This window comes from Colletotrichum acutatum (assembly GCF_030867785.1).
Source record: "Colletotrichum acutatum strain CBS 112980 chromosome Unknown BDZ83scaffold_22, whole genome shotgun sequence".
NCBI classification, from domain to species: Eukaryota; Fungi; Ascomycota; class Sordariomycetes; order Glomerellales; family Glomerellaceae; genus Colletotrichum; species Colletotrichum acutatum.
In genome coordinates, this window is record NW_026849016.1 from 284168 (window position 1) to 297250 (window position 13083).

The window sequence follows — 13083 nt, forward strand, 5'->3', positions numbered from 1 at the left end:
CGTACGGATAGGTAGGTTAGGTAGGCTCGGTTCAAGGAAACTGAAGGAGTCCGTCCGAGTGAGTGAGCACTTGAGCAAGTGAGTGAGTGGTGAGTAGTGACTGGCGACGATAGTGATGTGATAGCTCGAGCCAGTGAGATACTGAGCGAATGCCAGGGCCAATGCGATGTGATGCACTGCGATGCGTCTGTGAGCGGTGGAGGTGAGTGGGTTTTGCTGCTGCCCTGTGGGCTGAGTACCGCAAGGTGTGTGGATGCTCAAATCTCATGAGTTCTGGGTCTCGATCTCATGAGACTGGGCAGAAAGATCCATCCCCGATTACTCGGACCTAGAAGAGTATCTGGCACCAGTACGGAGTACTGCCCAGTCGAGTGCATAGTCAGTCAAGTTGAGGCATCTCCTCACGTTGGGGTTGATAAGTGAGGGGATGAGAATGTGTGTGAGAGAGTGTGTGTGTGTTGGAGGGGCAAACACACAATGACCATCACGTTCAAGGCAGCTCGACCTGTAGGTAACCTCCCAGCCAAATTATGAGCGACTATACTTCCAGATGCGCTCTAGGGCAGTCTCTTATCCTGAGCTACTCACTTGATATCGTCATTGTCGAAAGCGGGAGGTCCCAAAAGAGAGAGCATGTTGGGGTTTGGGGTTTGGGGTTCGCACCTTTTTTGCTGATAACAGCGGGGGCCAAAGTTCTAGCAAAAAGACGGCGCGACGCCTCGGGGCGGAGGAGTGGACGTAACGAGCAGGGATGTCCAGGGCCCTGGCGCTGCCGATAGGGAGGCCAAGACAATTTGTACGTAGTACTTCTGAATGAGGGGCTCACCAGGCGGTAAACAAAGTACCGAGGATAAGGACGCAACCTCTCGAAATGGCATCCATGTATACTTTCCCAGCAAATGCACGTGAAAAGTACTTCTGCCACTCCCACGTGTGGAAAGTAGTGGCACCTGGGGGAGGAAACATTTACGACGAGAAAGAGCCACTCTCATCTTTCCACTCTTCTAGGTACCGGTATTCCCATGGAAAGTTGCAAATAGAAGCTGTATCCGTACGTACATCTGATAAAGTAGCCACGTAGTGTACTCCGCACTTGCCTTGAATCGGGTCAGCTCAAGCATCGAGATAATCCCTTGGGATCAGCTCCCGTCGGCGCGGCAGCGGATGTCAACCCAATTTCTGACATCAACACCACCTTGAATCAACCCTCGCTCACCCTCCCTTTCCCAGATGTGACACCACACATCCAAGTCGACGACGGCCTGGTCGTGGAACTGTGGCCTTTATGGACAACTTAGTTACCTACTCAAAGAATGTGATTCTCTTATCTATGCACCATGATTGACACCACCAGCAAGCAGGCAAACAAGTACCCCAAGCACCGGCTATGCCGCACTTGATCTTCTCTACTATTCCACGGCGCATCGCATCGCAACACAACAAGAATAACACCGTCGCCTCTACCAAGTACGGGTACCCAAGCTGTCACCTGGCTTTGCGCATGCCGCTAAGTCAATCGAAACATGGCCATCCCCCCGTCGCTCGCGTTCCCACGGCTGCGGGCGCCCCTGCGTGACCCTAGTCGCTTCCAGTATCAACCCAGCAGCCCTTCGTCTAAACCCCGCTTGTACGGTGTGACGCCGTCCACGGGATTGCTAACTTGGCTCCCGGAGCCCTCCCACTGGCTCGTCTTGGACACATCCAGCTACTCCGTATACGCCTATGTAGGAAAACAAACCTCAAAACTCACCAGCGCCAGGGGCATTGCTAGCCAGCCCGGAATCGTTCCTAGGTTTTTACGTCTTCACTGGCCCAATCCAATCCTGACCACCAAGAGTCAAGACCACCAAGCATCACACACTACTTGACCGCATAGAGTCTGCAGAGGGCTTGGGTCTTGGGCCTAAACGCCAAACGGTTGGAGAAGCCCTAGCTAGCATCAGCCAGCAACAAGTATCCCTTCTCCCACGGGCCACAAAGAAGGAGGAGCCGAACCTTCGTCCCTTCAGCCATTGGGATCATCAACCGGCTGACCTCCGTCTGCCTGCATCTTGCCTGTAGCATACCTTGCGACTCTTGAACAACAGCCTCACCCAACGTCTTGAAGAGCCTTTGTCTTCAGGTACCTAGGTCTTGGTCACGGGAACCACTATTACTCAAGGGTAATTGACGAACTGTACCGCAAAACGACTAGGGCTGCCGCCATGATGTAAGCAGTGTCACTGCGTACTACAGGTATCTGGACACGACAGTATCTCGGGTCCGTTCCCCGGCTTAGCAATATCTCAGACCGCAGTGTACACCGCGCCATGCCGGCACAGCTGGGGGTTTTCGAAATTCTACCTTCTCCCTTTCACCGACACGACAAAATTTGCCCAGCCGCTGATCCCGAAACTTCCAGAGAGCACGTTGTCGTTTCCCTCGATTCTACAGGCCCGTCTTAAGGGCCACACAGTCCTCGGTGTCTCGCCTACCGGAATTTGATGTATCAGACGAGTGCTTGGTCGCTTGGTCGCTTGGTCGCGCAAAGGATGGCGGCACAATTGAAAGCATTGGCATGCCACTGAGATGGCGGGATACTCAGTATTTGGCGTACGCGGACTATCAGTTCCATCCAAGCAGAAGCAGATGCCAGAAGCAGAGCCGAACCAGAACCACCTAGCGTCTGTTAGCACCCTTGATAATCCTTTTTACCGGACCCCCTGATGTTTCCCCAGGATGCCACACATCGCCGGTGCGGGCCAACCCTTCGACCACTAGCTAGCGTCCCTGTCCCAGGGCTGCTGGCTGGTCTTCTCCTCGCTTGTTTTGTCCGGTGTCCGGGTTGCTGACCGGGCCTGAACATGGTTCCATCCGTCATCCGCCAAGAGCAAATGAATGGAAGCCTTCTTCCAGTGGGTGTGGTTACACTGCGGCACGTCTTGAAGAGCACGCCCTGAGGGCATTGAAAAGAAGACGTCGCCCATTTCTCCGACGAGACAGACGGGCGACCAACTCATCGGCACGTCCCTAAATCGTTAGCCATCCAGGTGTCATTTAGATAGTGGACGGTTGGATCCGCTTTCGCAGCACCACTATCGCAAATGTTCCACAGCATCATCGCATTAGTCAATCGAGTACACCACCAACCCATTACCAAAGACAGACCACGTTGAAAATGAGGCCGCAATCGGTTCCATCGGACCATTGGCAATCTCTCTCAGTGTAGCGTCGACCCTGTGTATCTGCAAGGTTCATAGACCCGGCCCCGGCCACTCGCCTCGATTTCAACATCATTCCTCCTTGTTTCGTCGGTCTGCGGAATAGTTTCCCCGCCAAAGGCAGTCGAGACGGGACGGAGCGTTTATCTGCGGTCTACGCCAAACGCACCTCGCTTTTCTGACACGTCTCAAAATGCCCTTTGCAGATGCCAATGTTTTTGGGGTTCTGAACAGCTCGAGGGGTTCCATTCCCCTTCCCCGAAAGTCTGGAGGAACAAGCTTGCGCCAAGCCCAATCCGCAACTTATCTGCCAGAACTCCAATGGACCCTTCGTCGCCAATCATCCAACAACGTGCTCGTCAGACCGCCTCGCAACGGCCCAACCAAGACATCAACCCAAGTTACCCAGTACGTCGCCCACCCCTTGACTTGCTTTGGCTCTCGACCTCAACAGACAACGGCCCAAAGTTGTTCAAGTCTATGCACTGAACTCTCCTGCCTTGGTTATGAGCAAGACGTGGCCGGGCCGTGTGTGCACTTACATGGCAAATAGGGAAGGCCTGGGAGACCCGCGCGGTACTCTGGTATGATCGACCGGGTACAGAATGGGCTGCATGATAGCCGCGCCAAAGATGGTACTCTTTTCAGACGGATTTATCTTGTCTGACCTCGTGGCAATCGAGGTGTGTTTCCCACGATCATACAATATGGCGTGCTTCTGGCGTCTTGGTTGTGCACTCGTCGCAGAGGGGCGTGATACTAACGGTTCGGCTTGACTTGCCCCAAGACATAGTTGGGTCCTATTCTTCATCCGTAGGTACAAAGGCCAAATTCTGGACTTGCTTTGCTGTTACTGGGCATTTAGAGATTAGATTTCAGTCGTATAATCCTGACATGGGCTGGCCCGCTTGAAGTCAAGCTTCGAGGCTACCTGAGCCTTGAATCCTATCAACCCACCCACGTGATAAAAGCATAGCCTGTGAGAGACAGCAATCTCGTCTTATTGTAGCTTCGCACTTTCCCCCTGAGGCTCTGCCGGAAACCATGTCCCCTTCCCCGGATTGCCAGGGAGGCGCAGCCTGCTTCATCTTCGCCACCGGGCCTGTGGCCCTGAAAATGTTCCTGTCGATCCCTCTGAGACCCAATTCAGGGGCATCGCTCATCTCTTACACTATTCATACGCCGGGTAAGGTCCCAAAAGTGTAGGTAGGATAAGATTGTATGGAAAGACTCAAAGTCGAACATTGCGCTGGTGAAAGTACAGATGACCCTCTCTCGTAGAGCTTTATGTTCCAATGATACGGGCCACATGGGGCCCGGTAACCGAAGGTGCTGTATGTAGTATACACGCGCCCCCCGGTCCTCTCTCTTGGTCCGGACATGGGATGATGGTGTTTCTTTTTGGGACAGTCCGGGCGCGGCCAGCGCACTGGGGCTGGCATTGACCTTCACAGCTGCCTTTCCTCAAACTCTTTGCCTTTTGATTGTATTTTCTTGTCCAAAGAAATATCGGGGAGCAACCATGTGGTCTGTCAATCGGAAACCCACATCCTGCTTGGGTCGGATTCGGCCTTATGAGCTAGCCCAGCAAACTCGCTCACCGCGAGTGTTGAGATCCTTGAACCTTGGAGACGGTGAGTCGGTGAGTCGGTGAGCCCGTGGGAGGCTTTAGCTACTGCCGCTAGATGGTCACGGCTAAGTCTTTCGGACCCAGGGGATAAGAGCCCGGAAAGAGACACCGAGGGGAGGAGACTTGTGATAGGGGGTAATTAGTCATGTTGTCTCACTGACAAGCTGTCTCTCAGTGGAGAGTAGCTTTCTGGTATATGTCTTTCACGTAGGGCCCTTTTGATGGAAATCGGGATCTATCCAGTCGGATGGCTACCTGAGCTACACGTTTAGATAGAATCTTGCTTGTGGTGATTGTGTGTTCTAGAACACGTGGGTCGTGGATTGAAGGTCATTGTGTTGGGGAGGGGGGGGATGATTGGGCATAGGAATGAGCTCGTTCTTTTGTTAATTGCTGCCGGAAAGGTACTGCCTCCGATGTCCCTGTGTCATATGATGGCAGATTTGGTAAGCGGATATCAAGTGTCTTGAAGGAGATAGCAGAGCATAACAGGGGCGTGTCGAGAGACTGAGGTAGAAGCTGCGGCGTTCACTCTTTTCTTACGAAATCCAAGTTGTTTCTCGGTTTCGAGAAAGTCATTTCCTCGGGAACGCGCTCTTTATCTCGGTCTCCCGCTCTTGCTTTCATCTTACTCACACCTCAATCACATTGGTAGAGACTCTCGATCAGGTGGCAAGAAAGGGATTGTCGGTAGAGCATTGAACATAGGCTACGACTGATGGTAGCAAGACGCGACTTTGATCATGTAGATTATTCAGAGATTGACCAGTAGTCTGAGATACAAGATCGTAAACCGTCCCCAGACCTTTGATATCTTTGACGCAAAGTTGGGTTTAGTCTCTAGTGAAAGAGAGATGTGAGCCGGGTTTTCCGTCTTCAAGTATCATCCAAAGGGCATTATAATCGTGATATTCTGGCAGCATTACGCTCTTTCGAAGTTGAATTGTGAAAGTAGAGCCTTCCTCTTCAATTGTGAATAATCGTTATCAGGCAGGCAGATGAGTAGGCTGGTAATGGGATCACTGAGACTTTTTTTGCTTCGACGCATGCTTACGTTTGATTAGATACGCCGGCTGAATACCTCACTCGAGGTTCGTCCCCGCTCAGTGATGATCGTGAAGCCCCAGCAGCTTGCGATCTCCAGTCAAAGGGGTATGTGTTGTTCGGATTCCCTATATGTTAAGATTCTCTCCAACCACAGACAAACTCGCTGTCGTTAAGCACTAAATATCTCACCTATATGAGGAGCAAATTGAGTTGGATCTCGAAACTGTAGGCATGATGACAACAGTTAGAGATTGGTGGTGTAACATCTTGCGTGAGTTGCTATGCCTTTGACACGGCGTCTTGCAAGAGGTTCACAAGCACATATCAGGCTTTCAAATCGTCGTTGAGTATGAAATGTCACTGAAAGAGACGCGCGATAGCCAGGACTCGATGGCGGGTGCTATGATGGGTGTGTAGCTCGCCCAACATACTATGGGCTTTGAAGACTGTCGCCGATAGAGTTCTTTCAGAGGGTTGAGTTGAGATTGAGACAACCTTGTCCGTGTTGGACTTCGTGTTCAAGGTAGCGAACGCCTGGGAGGTGGCACTGAGTTGGTAAGAAGCATATGGCTTCTCGACGGCGAGATCAGCATAGCAGCATAGAATGCTCGGCGAAACTGTACCTGAATTAGGGGTTGTCAGATTGTGAGCCATCAGGGAAGTTGAGTATGCTTGGGGCTTTACCATCCATTCTGAACCTAGGAGAGAGAAAGGAGTCTGACCTCAAGATATGACTTGATGTTGTCGATTGGTTGAGCTTTACTCAATCTTTGTTAGATGAAAGTGGTTGTTGGTGTATTGTCTTTAGCGGGGAGTGGATAACTTCAATCACTGGGTTGGGCTTTTCGAACAGACTGCGACCTGGGTCCAAGACATATTTGGAGACGGGGTTGTGGGTGAGTAATAGACCGAGGGTTTGATTCCTTGGCTATTAGTTGTTATTGAAGCTCGCGCATGCCTCGGTTTCTGTCTCATGGATTTGGCGAATCAAGACTACGGTCTTGATAAACGTCTTCCATAAGTCGATGGTAGCTCTCTCGACCGGGCAAGGGAACTCCGTCTTGATAAATATTCAGCCACCCTTTTGGATTGACGGGCATCGACGTCTATATTGAGTTTATAAAGAGCCGACAGAGTGCTCCAGAGCGGAAATACATCTTTTACTAATACAAGTGTTCTTGAACACAATAAGGTTTGACTTGCAGGTGAAACCTTAGATAAACGCGTAAGTATGATCAGAGCTCTAGGATTGATGTTGGAAATGGGCATTGCTTGCGTCGCACGTTGGGTCCTTCCCGAGGTATCGTCGCAGAAGGAACATTTGACAGCTGTCTGCTCAAAGATCGAAAACACCAGTGATTTAAACCATATCGGACTGAAGGAGACCGTGTTTAAAGGTCGCAGCTACCTGGCATCAAAACGGCAAGTGTGTCGAAAGTTAGGGCAGTAACTCTGCGGTCGTGCCATTTAGTCTTCCCAGAATTTAGCCGCGCCGTGTACGGACACGAAACCAGGCAAAGAAAAAGAGCTAGATCTTCCAGTCTCAAGTGAGCAAACTTATTTTGGGCCGAATCCCCTGCGAAGGGTGCCGACGCGATGTGCCGCCGGTAGCACGCGGCGTCAACCGCACCCGTCCGTACGAAATTTAGGTTCATCTCTTTTCGTCTCGACAGTGAGGCTCCGAGATAAAGCCTCTTGAAGGTTCATGTCAAACCCGCTAGTTGTAGGCCTTCCGAGACCGATATCCTCCTCAAACTGCTCGCTCTGGAACACCCCGCCCCCACTGTTCCGTAGTTCTCTGAGGTCTGTATGCCAAAGGTAGAAGAAGCCTGCTGTTCCACGGACCCGGCGATCTGTTTGGAAGCTGATAAACGGCAGCGGCTAGGAGACTGAAGAAAACGGCCCGGCGGCCCGTTGATAGCAATAGCCGAGCTTGAGAAAGGCATCTCTCCAGCCGTCGACAGACCTGAAGACTCATGTATGGCCCATACGCTCCAAATGCCAACCCCCCTTTCTGGGAGCAGACGTCAACGTCAACTCAAACACAGACGAACCATAGGATTTGCCTGAAAGCTACTGGCAACAACTACACATGAGGCTCCGAGAGACAGTCGAATTCCGGCGTCTTGGATCAGCCAGAGTTCATTGCTAACGGGTATGGGTTCCTCGGGTACACTTAACGTGTTTGACAGCACCTTGAAGTCGCCGTCCAACCTGCCCTATTTCGAGCTGAGCTGGTCGCCGCTGAGCACCGTCGGAGCGCTCAACGTACTCCTTGGATTCCTCGTCATTGGCATCACCTCCTTCTCCAAGGTTGCCATCGTTCCCATCGTCTCCTCGGCGGCCGGGGCTATCGCGAACGGGCTGTGCTATTATGCCTACTACGACGAGACGTACTACCCTCTCGAAAGGAAAGCAGTCGTTGCGGCTTTTGGCGACTTTTTCTGGATGGTAAGAAGGGATGCCGAGAGAGACCCTGACTGAAGTTGCTGAGATACTTAAAATGCCAATGACTTACACGAGTAACAACCAGGTCCAAGAAGCCGGCCTCCCCTTCTACAGCTACATCATCCTCCGCAACATCCTACGCGGCACACGCCGCAAAATATTCACCACAGTCTTCTGGCTAGCACTCTTCGCCATCCTCGTCGTTCGCGTCCTCATCATCGTCTTCCGCGTTGAGCACATCCTCCGAGCCGACGGCGGCCTGCAGAGCCTCATCAACGGCCTGCACATTGGCTACTTTTGCCCGCTCGCCATGACCGAGTGCGTGAGCGCCTACTTCCTCCTCGGCGCGTTCGCGGAAACGCGAGCGGCGTCGGCGCAGGCGGGTCTCCGGATCGGGTTCGTGCGGTATCTGGTGCGGAGCACCGAGGTCCGGCTCGCGACGCTGGCTGTGACGGGGGTCATGAGGACCGTCACGCACTCGTTGAATATATCGCAGAGTAATCCCGTGACGAGTTACGCGGATCGGGTTGCGTATACGCTGGAGTGCTTTTTCCCGGTCATCATGTAGTGAGTTCGCCCTCTCTCCTTCTAAAGCGTTTCGGCGGTAGCTCTTGGGTAATGGAGGACTGATTGCCTGGACAGTGTTGATTTGCTAGCATCGAGACTACAGTACTCAGTACAGACACGTGGACTATCATTCGCAAGCGATCAGGCTCTCCGTTGTTTGGATTCAAGGGGGAAGATAGAGGACTAGTAGCGGTAGAGTACTTCGCGTCTACAAATTTCAGACAGGGCCCTCTGCATTGGGAGTCTAGTGCGTGTACCGATGGAAGTCTGCGGGCATTCCGAGAGACATCGTGAAATATAGCCAGCTTCAATCGCATGGCCTATCTTGCAAACAGCCAAGTGATCATTCACACCAGCAGTTGCACGAGGATCAAGTTACTGACTAAATGATGTTTGACAAAGGTTCGGTCTTTGCTAAAGACGGAACAGCTAACTATAGTAAATGGACTAAGTAGCAACTACTTATTCGTCGTAGAGTAAGTAAAGCAAAGCAGTTGCTCCGCCCATGATGTGGTATTTTGTCATTGACCCCAAACACCTCGCTAGTATATAATAATTCGCATGATGACGCCGCCTGCGCAGGTACTCCTTGCTTGCATCCGAAAACATTCATATATGATGCATCGTCCGTAACATCTCCTTTGATCAGAGACTCTCTCAATCCCAAACTCCTGCGTCCATCATCCCGTCGAAAGTGAAGCCCCCTGTGAAGCTTTTGCTTACAGGCTGGCTTGTTCGCTGCTGTTGTTGTTTATCAATCTGCTTCTGCTCTTCTTCCTTGGCTCTCGCGAGATCAGCTTCAACATCGACCATTTCAATGAACTCGTTAAGGTTACGAAGGATGTCGTCAACATCATCCACGGCGGACTCCTGCGTTTCGGCATTGTCTTGTACCAGTGGGGCATCGTCGACATGCATGGTGGCCACCGAAGCTGGAGGTGCTCGGAACGAGTCAGCCGAGACAAAAGCCTCAGCCATGGCCATCGGGCCCGGACTTTGCAAGACTTGCTGAGATGCTGAAGGTAAGAGATGGTGATGGAGCTTTTTTCGAAGGGAAACAGCTTGGAAGTGCTTTTTATACTGATCGTCTTCACCGGTTGGCAAATCAGCTACTGCGGTCTCTGGCGGCGGCGAAGCAGCTCTTTGCATCGTAGGCGTGTGAGGATCCTGGCCCTCTGCATATTCTTCGCCTTCGGCTTCGTTGGGCAGTAAAGCCCATCTGACCCTCTTGGCTGACTTTTTAACGCTTTCCCATGGATTATTGGTTGTAGCGGCGACCAGATTCTGCGTACTAGGCAGGTGACCGCCACTAAGGCGAGCCTTATTGAGACGCCGACGTGGCTTTTCGGGCGATGGGGACAGAAAGTTCGCAAAGGACTTGATAGAGAAGATAGGCTCAGGCGAAACTGGCTCTGAGGTGTCGGCAGTGTTGGGCTGTTCAGTAGTGACTGACGGACCTACAGGAATCATATTGACGGTGGGGGCAAGCGGTGAAGGCGAAGCTGGTTCGGCAACGTTGAAGAACTTTGACATAAGAGCTTCTTGAGCAGCTTGACGCATTTTGGTCGGGCTCGCAGTCCAAGGACTTTGGCAGCTTGGGTCGATGATACTTGCTGCATCACTGTCCCTCGGCTGTTGTTGTTGCTGAGGCGGAGCAATGACTGGCACGTCCATATTCCACGGACTTTGTTGTGAAGCTGGTACGGCGGGGCTGTTGTGAAGACTGGCTGCGTCCACTAATCTGTCAGTCGTGCGTGCTGAAGGTCGCTCAACTATTCGTTCAGGTGTTCCAGCAACAGATACAACAGATACAACTGTTTCTACAGCCGATGCAATCAATGGTATTGCCGGTGTCTGTGAAGCGCTGGAGCCCTCGACAGTGGACGAGTTGGCACCAGTCATTTGGTGGTTCTGATCAGTGTTGCTAGGCGGACGAGGAGTACGCGGGATGAGAAATTGGCTCAGCTTCGACCAGGGACTCTGAGGGAAGAGGTTTGGTAGTATGCCCGCGAACGAGCTGGAGGTTTGGCTTGCTGGTTCCTTTGGTGAAGTGGCTCTGATTTCTGGCGTCGGCGGTTGCGGCACTGGGCTGGCTTCCTTCAATGGCAAATTGTCTGCTTGTTCTTGTGATGCAGCAATTGCAACAATCGTCGGTTCTTGGCTCGATGCTAGATCCGCGATTCCTGCTGTTGCGGCCGTCTCAGCTGGTAGATGCTCAACAAGGTTCTCAGCCATTTCTAAGACTTCGCCATCCGTCGTTTTCGTAGGGCACACGTCGGTTTCCATCGCATTGAGGGCTATGTCACTGCGCCGGGGCTCGGATATAAAGTCGCCGCTCTCCCGTCCTTGCGCTGCGTCTTTCTCTGGGGAATGATGGTCTCCATCTTCCTCGCTGGATCCTGGGGAGGTAGCCTTGGTGTCGTCTGCCATGCAAGTATCACCCTCCAAATCTTGGACATCGCCTTGGGAGTCGCTCTCGCTCGAAAAAGTGGAAGCGGCGGAAGAAACTTGGCCGAAGGACATTCTCTTCAAGGGACTTGAGTTCAAGGGATTGAGGGCATGATTTCTTGGCCTTGCACGGAATAAGAAACTTTCGTCCTGTTGCGTCTCGAATTCACTCCGTTCCTCTTCCTTGACCACAGTGACAACACTGCTGGGGGGAGCATCATTTCCAGTATTCACCACTGCCTTCCTATTGGACTGGGGAGTCTGGATCGGAGTGCTCAGCGGCGCTGGTATCTCGTCTTGTGCAGTACTGGCGTGTTTATTGGATATTTGTGAGAGTTGTTGCTGGTGCGGGCGACTGGCACTTGAGTTCAAGGCCTTGCGCGGGGTTTGTGGGTTTATTTGAGAGCTCTCCAAGCTTGCAGTCTCAGCCTCCATGGTAGCGTCCACTTGTTTCTGCATAACGTTTTGGCTCAGTCGTGCGCCATCCCGCTGGGTAGCAGCCGAGTCCTCCCAGGCAATATTTGTATCATCTGCCTTTCGTCGTTTGGTGTCTTGCCGCTTAAGCCATTCTGACCCTGTTGACCGTCGCTTACGCTGTGTCTGTGATTGAGGCTGCGAAAAAGAGGCTTCTAGTGACCAAGCAAACTCCTGTGTGTCACTAACAGATTCCGTGGTATTTCGCCATGCTTTGACTCGTTCTAGTTCGTGTGTTTCCATGAAAGGGTGCTGGCTTAAGTTGGGTTGATCCAGGCTTCGCGGGCTCGGTAGATGGCAAGACACTGCATCCTCAACATCCACTTCTTCTACAATGGTTTCCTCGACTTCCGTGATTGTTTTGACGACAGCAGCCGGAGGTGGTGGTGGTGGGGTGGCAGCTAACGTTGGTTTCCGTCTTGACTGCCATGGATTCACCCAACCTTTTGCGTCTGGTCCTTCGAAAGGGCCTCTTAGAACTGTAGATAGCAGCCTTGGTGTATGTCCCTGCAAAAATCGAGTCGCAGCCTCTTCATATCGACGTCTCCTCTCTTTGAGGCTCTCGAGGTCTTCGTGGTCAGAACTGGCGCACAAGATATCCGATTCGTCGTGGGGAGCCTCGCAGTACATCGGTTCGTCGTTCAGTTGCCGGACTCTCCAGCCATCCTTCATATCCATCGTGTTGGTATGGAGAGACCTTTGTTGTCAAAAGTCATGAGCCTTAGGAACGGAATGGGGACGAGGGAGGGGAGAAGTCGGAAGCGCTACGGTCGCATTGGCGCCGGGCGGTGGTCCGGATTGCGGTCGTCGGTCGTTGAAAGGCGAAAGTCCCCAGGCCCAGCGCACTGCACAAACATGAACAGACAAAGAGGTCCCATATTGGGCGGGTCGGTGACCGTGCACGTTCACCAGACGACGCGACCCAGCACGCACGATCGCGTCTAGGGCGGGTCCACACGTGATATCGTGTTTAATTGATTTGGATCTCACGGTTGCAGTGGCTGGAGCACCTGCTGTGGCGCAGATGGTCAGCAAGGATCCTACTCCATGTCGAATAACAGGTAAATGCAACAAAAAGAGGTAGCCCCCACGATTCGATATAACGATTAGCGCCATCGGACGATCGGGGAATTTTGGGTCACGGCCATGGCCCGGCCTGGTTCCATCCAAAAATTGGTCTGTGGCGGTTGACACAGCAACCCGCGGCCTGCCAATCAAGCATAACATTGAATTAGTTATGTTTATTCGGGGAAATTCAACACTGAGGGT

General features: G+C 52.3%; 2 protein-coding genes across 2 annotated transcripts; one reads left to right on the forward strand and one right to left on the reverse strand.

Annotated features, from left to right (window-relative positions):
• Positions 1–8034: 8034 nt before the first annotated feature.
• On the forward strand, positions 8035–8921 carry BDZ83DRAFT_790279 (uncharacterized protein; the record flags this gene model as incomplete). Its single annotated transcript, XM_060515708.1, has 2 exons — positions 8035–8328; positions 8411–8921. 2 exons carry the CDS (start codon positions 8035–8037, stop codon positions 8891–8893), a joined length of 777 nt encoding a protein of 258 aa, XP_060367803.1. The 3' UTR covers positions 8894–8921.
• Positions 8922–9246: 325 nt separating this feature from the next.
• BDZ83DRAFT_611939 (uncharacterized protein) lies at positions 9247–12670 on the reverse strand. The gene has a single exon (XM_060507689.1). The coding sequence runs from the start codon at positions 12490–12492 to the stop codon at positions 9550–9552; it is 2943 nt and encodes a 980-aa protein (XP_060367804.1). The 5' UTR covers positions 12493–12670; the 3' UTR covers positions 9247–9549.
• Between the last annotated feature and the right edge of the window lie 413 nt (positions 12671–13083).